Below are 14,363 nucleotides of genomic sequence, written 5' to 3'. Positions count from 1 at the left end.
CTCGGGCAATGTATATCTCCCTTGCTGGATATGATGGTTGACTGGGAGCAGGCTGATGGATAATTTTATTGTGATGTTCAGGATTAGCCCTCAGCTTTTGTGAGCATCAGAGAGGCAGTTAACAGCTGTTTATAGATCCTCCTTTAAGCACATCACGGTCATCTGTCTCCTGGAGATTGGTGATTGTAGCTGATGCTACGTTCTGACACAGATGCAAGAGAGGATAAAGAGGTTGCCGTCAGTCTGATATTGAATGACAATGCCCTGTGGCAGACACTCTTTGATTAACAGTTTCATATCTGCTTGGAAAATGGAGAAGAGTGTGGGTGGTACACAACCTTGTTTTACGCCCCAGTTAGAATGGCAAAGGGCTCGGAGGTATAGAGCTACTGCACAGGATGGAATCAGTCATCTGGTTGTGGAGGAGTCTCACAATGGTGGTTAATTTGCTTCAGCAGCCAAACTCTGACTTGGTTTTCCACAGAGACCTCACGGTTGACAGAATCAGAGGCTTTGGTCAGATTGATGAAGTCCATCAACATCTCTTGGTCTTGTTCTGGACATTTTTCCTGGATCTGCCTGGCTGCGAAAATCATTTTCGGTGGTGCCTCGTGATGGTCTCAAGCCATGCTCGGACTCTGGGAGTAATTCCTCTGTTGGAATGAGCAGACCAGTCTGTACGAGCCTCGCAGGCATTTCGCAAGCGATGGAGAGGATGGCAGTGCCTTGATAGTTGCCACAGTGTCGGCCTTGTCTCCGTTTTTTAAACTGGTGACGATGTTAGCGCTGCGTAAGTCAGCAGTGTTCTTCAGTGGACCAGGAGCATGTTTCTCCCCCCCACTTTCAGTACTTCAGCTGGTGTACCATCAGGACCTGATGATATTTGTCATGTTAAAAAACGTTGTTCAAGAGTGGAAAATGTTGGGACTGAAACGTAGGTCAGTTTTTAACAATGGTTAGGAGTCAGTGGGAAAACTATTTTAGTTGCTCAAGTTTTTGCTTACCGAGCTTTTGTCGCAGAACGTATCTCGCTCGTGAAGTGAGACGCGCCTGTAAGTTCAGCTCAAGGGTCGTTATGCAACTGGCCAATGAGGTAAATCGTGAGAACTTGTGAAGCGAAGAGGTATGTGTATCCTGTGCTGATTTACTTAATGTGTATTCTTCCTGTGAACTAATTTCTGATGCCAGCTGCATCTATCATGTGCAATGCCTGTATCTTGGTTGGCCACTAAAGTAATTTACAAGCAGCGTGAGTTAACTTAAAGCATATCCCTTATATTTTGGTACTGCAAATAACTGCCATGCAGACTTTATTTTCTTTCTTTCATTTTGGTTCAATATGTGTATACATATGATTGAGTCTGAAGTTTGTTCATGGGTTAATGTTTACAAGTTCTTAGAGGCATGCCAAAGTTACTTTTACGTTTTTAAAGCTCAGCTTAAATTGGCATAAAATTGGATGTTTTCCTTCTTAGAAAATGTATATTATCTGGGTACTGTATACAGCATTGATTGCTCGGTTTACAAAGTGCTTGAATAATAGCCTTGAATAAATTTTGAATAAAGTCTTCCTATTGACAGCAGGCACGTAGCGATGTCTTCTTTGGCTGAAGAGGCGCAGTGTTTGTTAAGACTTCGCATGTGCACACGTGTCATGGCACGTCCAGCTAGGATTTGAGTAATGCTGACCAAGCAACGCTGTTAGAATGCCAATTACTTCTTTATTTAAGAGCAGCCTAAATTGAGATGTAGCAAATCCCTTTGGTGCATTGTTTAACTACAGGTCGGAGGAAACCAGACTACCCAGATAAAACCCAGACATTCAAAACCTTTTTTTTTACAATTTTTTATTTTACGAGGTAAGTGCCCACTGAGCTATATAGCTATTTTTCAGAAGCGATCTGCCCACAAATGATAGCTCAACGAAGTGTCTTATCGCATGTAAATGTGTAATGGGTTCCGGAGACACTTGTAGAGGTAACTTCTTTATTACGATACCACACTCCAACAGTCCTGATACTCTGTTACAGCCTAGGGACACAGCCTAGGGACACAGCCTAGGGACACAGCCTAGGGACACAGCCTAGGGACACAGCCTAGGGACACAGCCTAGGGACACAGCCTAGGGACACAGCCTAGGGACACCGCCTAGGAACACAGCCTAGGGACACAGCCTAGGGACAGAGCCTTCTCCTAGCGTGCCTAACACTGGCTATGCTCTCGGGTCGTCTGGCTACAATTACCCTAGGGAAGGGTACCTGACCCGACCCAGCCAAGGTGCGGGTCTAGACTCTGGCTTCTTCGGAACTCGCCCTTACAAGGACGTAGAGCCGGGAGTCCCAGAGTCCCACCACTGGCCCGCACAGCGTCCCGGCCCTTACAAGAACAAGTGGGGCGAGGGGGTCCAGGGTCCTAAGCTGGCTGGTCTTGGGTCTTGAGCTGCGACTGGTCCCAATCGGCTGGGGAGGTCCCCATTTATGCCCCTTTGCCCATCGAGGGGTGGCGTTGCGTGGGATCGTAGATCCCCCGCAGCCCCCCCCCCCCCCTTGGCGGTACAGGGCACCCTTGCAGATGGACCTTGTCTACCACTGTCGGTAAGCGTGGCCCATCTATGGCACTACAAATGTATTGTAGCCAAATACTCTAAATGCGTGTTGATTCTAAATGTGGAGGGAAAAATCGGAGGAACCGGAGAAAAATACACATGACCACAGAGAGAACATGCAAACTCCAAATGTACAGGCATAAAGGTCGGGATGAACCCACGACCTCCTGTATACCAGGCGAGGTAGTTAACATCTCGCCACCGCATCACCCTTGAGTATCACTCAAAAGAGGGTTACTCGCCACTACTATCTCCTGGCTACTACCTTGCAGCCCAACACCCACAACACCTGGCAAGCCCTGGATTATACTTAGGTGGTCACCCACCCAATCAAGGCTCAGCACTGCTTATCTTCTGAGATATGATGTGACTGGGCACATTCAAGTTGATTCGGTTGTATGTGCCTTTACACTAAGGTGCTTTACAGAACATTCTCAATGAGAAGCCTCACTGAATGAAGGTTTGTTCAGAATAAGAACAATGTAAAGTCTCGTTGAGATGCCTCGCTGCAGCGCTTCATTGATAATACCCGATGAGTGACTTTAAATAGAAACCTTGAGTTGGTGCTGCAGAGTTTTTCTTCTCCTGTGTGGCATGGCCAAGGGCCTGAGTTCAGGTTAACCCCATCCCTCTACCCATGTGGCTACTGCCCCGGACCTCCTGGCTCCTCCTCGTGCTGCTCCTTGTACTCCCATACTTCGTGCTGCTGCTGCTCCCTGTCTGTCCCGAAGCTGTGCTGCCGCACGTAGCACAGGTAGCAGGTCCACAAGAAGGCACAGACGCCCACAAACACTGAACGCGCGTACGGAGGCACCAGCGTGAAGTTGATGGTCTGCAGGACAGGGGACACGGCATCGGTAACAGCAGCTTGCAAACTTGGCCACCTAACAAACTAATTTCTTTATTCGGAAAAGCTTCACTGAGGAGGCCCGAATTCTTAGAGATGGCTCGGCTCAGGTTTGGGTTTGGCTCAAGAGAGCAAGTTGAAAACCCTAACACTCAACTTGAGCCAGCTCTGAGCATGATCCCAGCCGTACTTAAGATTTCCATCTGCTGAGCCGAGCCACCGCTGAGTATATCACTCGTGCGTATTTGACAGCAAGTGAGAGGCTTAAACCCAAGCCGAGTCCAAACTAAAGCCGAACCACGACTAAGATCATAGCTTTTAGACATTTTCAAAAGGATCCTGCATTAGCATGTTTGGCAACTTTCTTTTTTAAAGAATGGTTAATATGCAGGACCGATCTGCCAAACCCCTTCTAAAGGCTGTAACCAGTCCGGCAATCAGCACCATGTGCTTGACAAAAAAAGTAGCTATGCTTGATTTCAGTATCAAATATTATATACACTACATTCATCTGTCCGTCTGTCTGTCTCTGTGTCTGTGTGCACGCAACTTGTGAAGGATTTGGCTCATGAACCGTGGGGTTTACTGTTTTAAAAAGTAGCCGGGTATCACGCCGTAAGCCCCGTGGTGAGCCAGCGCTATTCCGTTTTCCCATCCGTCAAATTTAAAGTAGTTAAATGAACAATGAAGAGAGATTTCTCATTATTTAATTATTTCCTTGCACCTCGAAACCAGCCCGGGGGTTGCCCCTAACAACGTACACGTGTCATCGGTGGAGGGGGGGGGAGGATTTCTTATTCGCGTTCAAAATGCTTAAAAGAATACACACAACGCTGAGGTAAATTAATCAAAGGGTCATGTTCTCTTCTCCCCCCCCCACCCCAAAGTGTGCACTTACTACTATAGGATCGGTAGATACTAATATTATAGCGCTTAGATAGTATTATTGTAGCGCAGGTGGGGGAATGGTGGGGGGGGGGAATAGCGGCCCAGCCTGTCAAGGTGCCACCTCAGCCGGCTGGGCAATCTTGGCGAGGCTAGGGGCTCTGCACGGGACTAGGCCTCACCACGCTACTCTGTTCGGTGAGTACTTTGTGCTATAGAGTCCATATATACTGCTATATGTACTACTGTAGTGATAGCAGGTAAGGATTAAATAACGTATCAACAACTATAAGGGAATAGGGCCAGGAGTACAGCAGGCTCAGAGAAGATTATCCCAGAGATTGATGGGAGGGCAGCAGAAGAGAAGGGGCAACCTCGAAATGAGCATTTGCCAAGCAGTGATTTCCACAGAAGGCCTTAGTTGCTGGAGAGGAGGGAGGAGGTGGAAGTGAATCGAGTAGGTAAGGTAAGAGGGGAGAGTAAGTATGGGTCCACAGGTTTCATATGGGTCCACAGGTTTCATATAAATCCACACAGGTTTCATATAAATCCACACAGGTTCTAAACGGCACTTGCTGCACACCTCATCCTCACATCTTGTCATGGCACTTCATCCTTGTCATTTGGGTTGATGACATGGCCCAGTGGCCGCGCGTTCACCGCTTGTTCTAGAGGTTCGTGATTTGACTCTGGCCCTGGTCATTACTGCAGGTCGATTAACCATAAATATGTTAGCCATAAATATGCACCCTCTGCTTCACAATGGATGACATTTGAGTAGGCCATCATGTGTTAAAATCACAGTCCATATTGAATTAGCCTTAAATTACTCAATTGGAATTACACAAAGCAATATAACTTCCTACTGGCAGACTATACCCATCCACTCCCTACAGCAGACTACAGCTGTCTATGAAACGTAATGCCTTTGGAATAGCCCTGCACCATACGAACGGAGTGCACACCAAATGTACTTAGTTGCAATGATTATGATAGCTGCTTCTGTGTTCCTTGATCTCGTCAGCTCAGGGGCCATCATGAAGAAGCGGTCATGGCTGCGCATCTACACGGACGGCCCCGTCGACACGCAGCAGTGGGACGTGGACCGGGCTGTTGTCGCCTCGGGCCTCTTCTTCCTACTGCTGGGGGCGGCCGGTGCTTCTCTGCTGCCCTTCCTGCCCGTCTACCTGAGCGTGCTGGGCCTCGCACCCCTGCACCTGGGGCTGGTGGCGTCCTCGCGCGCGCTGGCGCACATCGTGTGCGGCCCCGTGCTGTCGCGCTGTGCCAAGCGCAGCCGCCGGCGCCGCCTGACCATGCTGCTGGCGCTCGCATGCGGCGCCACGGCTACCCTCGGCCTCACCGCTGTGCCGTCGGCACAACCGTGGTCGCTCTTCCGCGGCGGCAACACCACCGTGGAGCTCGCAAACAGGAGCTCGTTTGGCGATGGCGCCACAGACCCCGGCATGACACGAGCAGCATTTGGCAAGGCGATTATAGGCAGCACGCACAGAGTAAGCACCGGCCCTGCTGTAACATCGTTTGGCACTACCTCACAACCTTTCAATGCTACCACGCCATCTGTTAACGCAAACTCGCCATATTTCAACGTCAGCTCATCACCTTCCAGTGCTAGCTGGTCATTTTTTGGAGGTAAAGAAACCCGTTTGCCTTCTGACGGTGTCACCAGTGGTTTTGTGAGCCCCAGCACTGTTCCTTTAAACGCCAGGCCGGCTCCTCCTGACACCATCCTGCCAACTTCTGCCATGGTTGAAGCTCGGCTGAACCATCTTCCAACAAACCCGACTGGGTCAGCAGCGTCACCTGGGGTAGACGAGAAGCCAAAGGCAAACTGGAGCTCGACGTTGAGCTCTAACACCAGTTCTACCACTCTGCTGCCCAACGCCGGCAGTCACGTGTCGTCGACGAGGTGGGGGGAGTCTGAGGAGGAGGCACCGCCAACGAAGTTAAAGAGCTCGGTTGACGATGGCGGAAAGGACAAAGAGGGGACGACAGTGATGGTGGCGATCAAAAATGAAACATTTCTTCCAGGTTGGAATGTTTTCATATGTTAACTTTGTTCAAGTAAACTTTTGCGTGTTCAGAAGCAGTGTAAAGTATTGTGATATTGGAATGTGGGTCTTGAAAGAATTAAAGATGGAAATTTAACCATGTTACGGGGATTTGAGGTATTTGCTCTAAAGTTTCAACTGCCGCACCAGAATATGGAATCTAACTGGCAATTTCCGTATTGCATTTCCAGTGTGCGATTCATGGCGCCATGGCAGCTCCCATGCCGTTTGTGTTTTCTTTTTTTGTCCAGTCGGAGACGAGAACGGCAGCCGAGCGGAGCGTGCGATATCTTCGAACGACCTTGTCCCAGGCGAGCTCGCGTCGGTCTCGCCGCCACCGGCTATGCCACCAGTGGCGAGGCCTGCAGTGGCCACGCTACGCCCAGCCGTCGCGCTGTCCGCGTGGCGCGTGTTCGCCCTGGTGCTCGCTGTGTCCACCGTTGGGGCGGCGCTCTCATCACCGCTGGACTCGCTGGCCGATGACTCCCTCTACGAGTACCTGGACCAGGTGGATGCCACGGACAGGTGAGACTGTGTCCTGGCTTCCCGAGATTCCAATTGAACGCTTGGGCACTAGAGGCCACCGGTGCTGGGTCAGGACGGCCACGTGGCTCGAGGGAACTCTTAACAGAAGCGTTGACATGGTGAGCCCGTATAGCTCAGTTCATGGGTTAAATGAAGGTTTCAACCACTCCAGAATTAACAGGGTTTCCACTGTAGCATCACTACGGATTTGCGATTGTTGTTGATGCTGTGGTTCCCTGTTGAGACTGCGTTGTATTGATGCTGTGGGTACAGTTTGAGGCAGTGGGTTTGTATTGAGGCAGTGGGTTTCTATTGAGGTTGCACTGACACCTCGCTGCATCTGAGTGGCAGTGAAGGGAGCCTGGTGGAGGCGTCCCTGATATCCACTTAGGCACCAAATAGGGGTGCAAGGGCATGTCCCTTTTAGCAGATGTTAAGTACGTGTAAATCACACATCCAGGTTTAAGTATGTGAGCCATGTGATAGCTTGGGGAGAAACGCGACTCATACTGTCTATTCTTTGGTTCTTTTCGGTTAAGTCACGTCTAAAAATAAAATAATAAATTAAAATAAAATAACATATTACGACGTTTCGATTGAAACACAAGCAATCATCATCAGGCATAAAAGAAATAGCAACAAAAATCTAACTAGAAAAAACTATAGACAGACATACAAGCAGACAGACATCACAACGGCACACAGAGAGAGGAGCAAGCTGACAACGCGGCACGGGCATGCAAGCCTGAAAATTAGGAGGCAGGCACACGAAAATTAAATAACCTAGTAAAATATCGAAATGTGATGTAATACAACACAGAGAGTCGGTTAACACACAATTAACGCATAGCCTAGTTGATTACGTGTTTCAAAATTTGCTAAGTTAGAATTTTAAGTGTGAGCAACAAAAATCTAACTAGTAAACTATAGACAGACATACAAGCAGACAGGCATTGTGCCGATGTGTGTCCTCTCTCCGTGTGCCGTTGTGATGTCTGCCAAAGCCTCTGTGGTATTACATTGGGAATTTTGGTCAACTATGTTAATGAGTCTTTATACATAGTGGGTTCATATAGATTGGTTCATGAACCCACTTGCTCACTCCCCACAGGATTGAGTGTATTTTACAAATCAACACAATCCACCAACCCGATGTCTTGAAAAGGCGGGATGACAGGCATGCACGATCACCAAACACGTGGAGTCTCATCAGGATAATGCGGACTCATAAATCTAATCTCACTTATATTTATAGAGATTCTTCATTTCGATTTAAAGCTTTCGTGACTGCAGGGATTCATCTTCTTGGTTCTTTCGGTAAAGTCACGTAGAAGGAAAATAATAAAATAATAAAACTAAAACGTAAAATAATTATCACGACGTTTCGGCTACAACGCAAGCAGCCGTCCTCAGGTGAAGAATGAAACACCACCAAGCTTGGAGCGTATATTTAAGCTGGGTTGGAAGTGGAAGAAGAGCGCCTTGACAAAATAATTTGCATATCAAGAGGAATTTAGCATATTTATGGGAAATGCATATGAGGTGGGTGGGGGGGTTTCAAAGTCATATTATGCCCATGCATTATGCAGGATTAGCAGCATCAAAGGGAGGGGGTAGGGGGTAGCATTAACAAAGGTGTAGTGTTGTACAGACGGACTCTTCAACGTCTTTTGTAGCACACACCTTTATTTGTCTTATGAACACAGTCCCTATGCACTGAGGGGTATACGTTCCCCTCACCCGTTACACTCAGAAGGTACAAGCCTCCGCACCCTACAGGCTACTTAATATCCCGCTCTTTCAGTGTCCTCTGACTGGACCTAGGGGATGTCTCCCCGACCACTGGTTACACTGAACCCTAGCCCTTATAAGGGCTGGAGGGCTTGGTCCAGGGTCCTAGGCTTCTTCCGCCGTCTTGGGTCTTCGTGTAGCCGAACTCCCTCAGAGCTCTGAGCGCTCTGGCTTTATACTTGTTCGTGGCCGGGTTGTCCAATCCCCGGCCACCTTGTGGAACCCTGCGATTGGTCGTTCCCAATCTGCTTTTGGATCCCAATTCACCCTATCTGACCCTGACCGTTTGGTCGCGCAGGAAAACCTTGTTTACGGTCAGCTCTCACAGCTTGTGAGACCCTGACCGTTAGTTTGAGTGGGAAAACCTTGTTAACGATTTGCTCTCCCAGTTTGTGAACATCGAGTGGTTAACTCTACTACAAAGGGAGGGAATGTTAATAGTATGTAGAAGCAACGAAACATGTCAATGGGAGAGCGGTAGCAGGAGACCCGCAGCCGAGCAAATAATCCATTCCCTGTGGAGAACACAAGATACACAGTCAATGCCAGTGAGTGGACTGCGGTCTGAAAGTCACCGTAAACGTAAACAACAATCAGTTAAGATCCGAAATGGTTTGTTACGTCCTTCCAATGATTGCTGAGCCAGAATCCATCTTCTCGGTTGAAGTTGTCTCTGTGTTTGTATATGTGGATCGCCTCATGAACGAATCTCTCATGGTAGCCAGATGGCTTGCAGAGAACCTCTGTCTTGGAAAAGTCAATGTCATGTGAGCCCACTGAATTGTAACAATGATCTGCCACGGCTGAAGTGTTTGTCCTACCGTGTTTCAGGTCTGCTTTATGTTCACGGATGCGGTCCGAGACATGTCATTTGGTTTCTCCAATGTAACTGCTACCACAGAGGCAACTTAGTTTGTAGATGCCAGGGTACTGTATGTCTGGAACCACGTCTTTTACAGATGGGACCAGATCACGGATTTTATGTACTGTGTTGAATCGGACCTGGATCTTGTGTTTAATCAGGATTTTGGAGATATTTTTTGTGACCCAAGCAATGTAGGGTACGGTGATGGTTTTAAAAGGCTCCTCAACAGGACCCTTCTTGATGGTTGGAGTGATGGCTTTGCGGATTGTGTAGTCAGAGTAACCATTAGCCTTGAGAGCTTGGCGTACGTGCTTGAGTTCACTGGCAATGTGTTCCTGGTCGGAGATGCATTGGGCTCTATGGTATAGAGTCTTGATGAGGGAATTCTTCTGGGATGGATGGTGGTGGGAATCCGGTTTTAGGTAAGCATCCATATGGGTGGCTTTCCTGTAGACAGAATGGCTCATTGAACCATCAGGGTCTCCTTTTAATTAGGACATCCAAAAAGGGTAGCTTGCCATCTTTTTCGACTTCCATGGTGAATCTGATGTCTCGGTGTATGGAATTGATGTGGTCGAGGAATTGGTCTAGAGCAGTCCGGCCATGTGGCCAGATGACAAAAGTGTCATCTACGTACCTCTTCCATAAGATCGGGCGTAGAGTGGCAGCCTGAATGGCGTCAGTCTCAAATTTCTCCATGAAAACGTTGGCTACAACCGGAGATAGGGGGGAGCCCATTGGGGTGCCCTCAGTTTACTAATCGCATATCTGCATTTCCCATAAATATGCTAAATTCCTCTTGATATGCAAATTATTTTGTCAAGATGCTCTTCGCCCCTCCATCCCAGCATAAATAGTCGCTCCAAGCCTGGGGCGTGCCATTCAGACTCTGCCTTCTCGACAGACCTGTTCGCCACCTGAAGACGGCTGCTTGCGTTGTGGCCGAAACGTCGTGAGAATTATTTTATTATTTTTATTTTTATTATTTTATTATTTTCCTTCTACGTGACTTTACCGAAAGAACCAAGAAGATGAATCCCTGCAGTCACGAAAGCTTTAAATCGAAATTTGCCCTCAGTTTGTTTGTAGAAAGTTCCATTCCAGGTGAAGTATGTATTGGTTAAGCAGTGTCTCACCAGGGGGGGTACCCCAGTATTCAATCCTTGATGAACCAAGTCTTCAATGATTGCGATGGTGTCAGGTACAGGAACTTTGGTGAATAGGGAAACCACATCAAAACTGACAAGCAGGTCGTCTGGGGACAGGGAAATTCCGTTGATTGTCGATACCAGGTCAGTAGAGTTTAGTACCGCAGAGGTGGTTTTTCCAGTGAAAGGCCGCAGGATTTCAGACAAAAAACGAGGTGGGGGAGTTGATAGTCGAGACAATGGGACGAAGAGGTGTATTTTCTTTATGTATCTTTGGCAAGCTATATAATCTTGGTGGCCTGGCTGCAGAGGGTTTCAACGAGAACTGTTTGGTTTGATCAATTAATGCGGTTGAATCAGAAATGATTTTGTTGGTTTTAATGACGAGGCTGTTGGTAGGGTCTATTTTTATTTTTGTATAGCTGCCATCATTGAGTAGTTCTTGAATGTTGTTGTTGTATTCTGTTTTGTCCATGATGACAGTGGCATTGCCTTTGTCGGCTGAGAGGATGACAATGTCATCCCTCTTTTTTAATAGAGCTAATTTAAAACGCTCATCTTTGCTGATGTTACTAGCTGGCATCTTAGCGTTTTTGAGGGTTGTAGCGATTTCAGATCTTGCTACATCTGCAGCGATGTGACTCAGGCCCTTGAGAGCCACATTTACTCAGGCAATGATATCATTAACTGGTATGTGTCTAGGTGTGACTGCAAAGTTTAGTCCTTTAGCTAAAAGGGATTTCAGACCAACCGAGAATTTCAACTGAGAAGATGGATTCTGGCTCAGCAATCATTGGAAGGACGTAATAAACCATTTCGGATCTTAACTGATTGTTGTTCACGTTTATGGTGACTTTTAGACCGCAGTCCTCTCACTGGCATTGACTGTGTATCTTGTGTTCTCCACAGGAAATGGATTATTTGCTCCGCTGCGGGTCTCCTGCCACCGCTCTCCCATTGACATGTTTCGTTGCTTCTACATACTATTAACATGCCCTCCCTTTTTAATGCTACCCCCTACCCCCTCCCTTTGATGCTGCTAATCCTGCATAATGCATGGGCATAATATGACTTTGAAACCCCCCCGCTCACCTCCTACGCATTTCCCATAAATATGCTAAATTCCTCTTGATATGCAAATTATTTTGTCAAGGCGCTCTTCTACCACCTCCAACCCAGCTTAAATATACGCTCCAAGCTTGGTGGTGTTTCATTCTTCACCTGAGGACGGCTGCTTGCGTTGTAGCCGAAACGTCGTGAGAATTATTTTATTATGTTTTATTTTTATTATTTTCCTTCTACGTGACTTTACCGAAAGAACCAAGAAGAGAGATTCTTCACTCAAGGCACTTGACATAGCTTACAATACGGTGACAATAGAATGATGAAGATGGCAGGGGCGTACAAGGATTGAGAAATGAGTGATAGAGAGTACTTAGGGTTCATGAAAGTGTAAGGGAGGGATGGAAAGGAGTGGAGGTGGGGAGGGTAAGAGGAAGAGAATGAGCAATAGAGAAGAGGTGAGGCTTTAAGAGAGGAACGGAAGAAGGTTAATGATGGGGGCTGCTTAATGAACAAGGGGAGTTGATTCCGGTGCTGCTGTGGTAACATGCCCCACGCCTCTGTCCTGGTGCCGCCTGTACAGGTACGGGCAGCACGAGCTGTGGAGCCTGCTGGGTGCGTCGGTAGCAGCACTGGGCGCCTGCGCCCTGTCCCAGCATGTGGATTCGATGCTGCCACACTTCTACACGTCGTCCGCACTGCTCGCGGTCGCCCTGCTCGCGGTGCTCGCTTACCCGGTGCATGGCGCCGTGGCCCCCACCGGCCCCACGGCCTCGCTGCGGCGCGCCCTGCGACGCACAGTGTGTGGCCCCGACGCCGGCACGCTGCTGTGCGCGCCCACACTGTTTGTGCTGGCCGCCACTGGCGCCGTCGTCGACTGCTTCATCTTCTGCCGCATGCGCGAGCTCGGCGGTTCGGAGATGCTCATGGGAGGGGCGGTGTCGGCGGCCGCCGCTGGTGAGCTGCTGCTGGCCTGGCTGCGTCGCGGCGGCGCCCTTGTGCGCCGCTGCCAGCGCTGCCCCATCGACTTGAATGCCGGCGTCACGGCCGCGCTGGGCGTAACAGTGTTCGCTGCGCAGGCACTCGCGTACTCGCTCCTGCGCACGCCGTGGGCGCTGGCGCTAGTATACGCGGCATCGGGTCTGGGGGCGCCGCTGGCATGGCACGCCGTGCTGCGGCGCGTGGGACTTGAATGTGTGCCGGGCGTCGGCGAGCGGACCGCGCGATCTGTGGCGCGGGCGCTGGCGGTGGGGCTGGGTGCGGGAGCCGGCGCCGCAGCTGGCGGCGCGCTGGTGCAGGAGGTGGGCGTGGAGCGGACATTCCAGGGCTGCGCAGTGCTGCTAGCCATATGGGCCACAGTGTTTGGACTGGCGCAGGTGCGAGCGCCCAGGCCGAAGGGCCTCAGCTACTCCCGGCTGCTGTCCAATGAGAGCGACGCGTCGGACTCGGGGGACGAGCGCACGCGGGACTGGCTTGTGCAGGCGCTCGAGGATGCAGACAAGTGAAGGCTGCACCGCTGAGAGGTTTTACTTTTGTCCAGGGGGGGGTGGGTTTGTGGTTGCTGTTGTCATATTGGTCATTTATTTTGTTTGAGCAGTGTGGGTTAAATCATTTTAAAGGTAAAGTGGGACATTGCTGTGATTGTTGGGTAAAATACTTAGAGGTTCAGCGACCAGGAGGAAGACCTTAATCCACATGGTGTTGTTGATGAGACTATAATAATACACCTTAGAGGTGTGGGTCAACAACTTCAGCCGTGACAATGTTCTGCTGTTTAAAGAGCGACTCGGGCAACAGATAACAGTGGCAGCAAAGCATTACAAATTTCTAATGAAACGTTTTTTGTTAAAGATAATATTATCTTAAACACAATTCTATGAGTGTGAGCATCCCAGTATGCATCTGTCACTCAAGGTGATTATCATTTATTTTGCTCCAGCAGGAAGTTGATTAAATAAATCCCCCCCCCAACTCACCCACCCTATATCTCGAACACCAACGCTGAGCCAGTTCAGGCCAATTATAATATTCCCTTTATCCATGAAGCCTCACTCTTTTTCACGATGGTCCTATCTCATCTCTTATTTGGCGATCCTTCAGGTCAGTGATGGTCTCTTTCGCAGGTTTTATTTTACATGTGTTCTTGGGTGACAGAAGAGTTCAATCCTTGAAAAGAAAACTCGTTGACAAACATTGTAGGTGGTGTGGGATAGGCAGAGTTGGGCCTCGTTTGCCACAGGACAGTTTTCTGTTCTTTATTTCCTGGTTGTTTTTGCGACCAGGGCAAGGCGATTTCCCTCAAAAGTAATTGCCACATTGCCCCGTCTTGGCCTACTGTCTCTCAGTGTGTGGTGCCGGTGCCACATCTCTTGATGTTTGTCTTGAGGGTATCATTTGTTTTGGCCTCCCCGCTTCCTTTCTACTCTGATTTGGGCATACAGCCAGTATTTTGATGAAGCATACGCACACAGTCCCCACTGCACTCAACTGGTGCTAGGGTAATCGAGGCTTCAACACTGACGATTTTGGCCTCCGTGAGGACACCGATCCTATTGCAGCAACGATC

General features: G+C 48.9%; 1 protein-coding gene across 1 annotated transcript; it reads left to right on the top strand.

The window, feature by feature from the left end:
* Positions 1 to 5,308: 5,308 nt before the first annotated feature.
* Positions 5,309 to 13,647, top strand: LOC144944639 (uncharacterized). Its single transcript, XM_078872991.1, has 3 exons — positions 5,309 to 6,386; positions 6,658 to 6,931; positions 12,381 to 13,647. The coding sequence occupies exons 1-3, from the start codon at positions 5,321 to 5,323 to the stop codon at positions 13,300 to 13,302; spliced, it is 2,262 nt and encodes a 753-aa protein (XP_078729117.1). The 5' UTR covers positions 5,309 to 5,320; the 3' UTR covers positions 13,303 to 13,647.
* Positions 13,648 to 14,363: the final 716 nt, after the last annotated feature.

This window comes from Lampetra fluviatilis, chromosome 35, assembly GCF_964198595.1.
Source record: "Lampetra fluviatilis chromosome 35, kcLamFluv1.1, whole genome shotgun sequence".
In the NCBI taxonomy this organism is placed as follows: domain Eukaryota; kingdom Metazoa; phylum Chordata; class Hyperoartia; order Petromyzontiformes; family Petromyzontidae; genus Lampetra; species Lampetra fluviatilis.
Note: the sequence above shows the minus strand (reverse complement) of the source record. Positions and strands in the feature narration are given on the sequence as shown.

Bases quoted from the DNA above. Each gene is read 5' to 3' on its own strand.
- LOC144944639 (XM_078872991.1), top strand. From the start codon at position 5,321: ATGATTATGATAGCTGCTTCTGTGTTCCTTGATCTCGTCAGCTCAGGG. The intron at 6,387-6,657 runs GTTGGAATGTTT...TTTTTTGTCCAG, and splicing joins AAATGAAACATTTCTTCCAG to TCGGAGACGAGAACGGCAGC. The intron at 6,932-12,380 runs GTGAGACTGTGT...CCGCCTGTACAG, and splicing joins CAGGTGGATGCCACGGACAG to GTACGGGCAGCACGAGCTGT.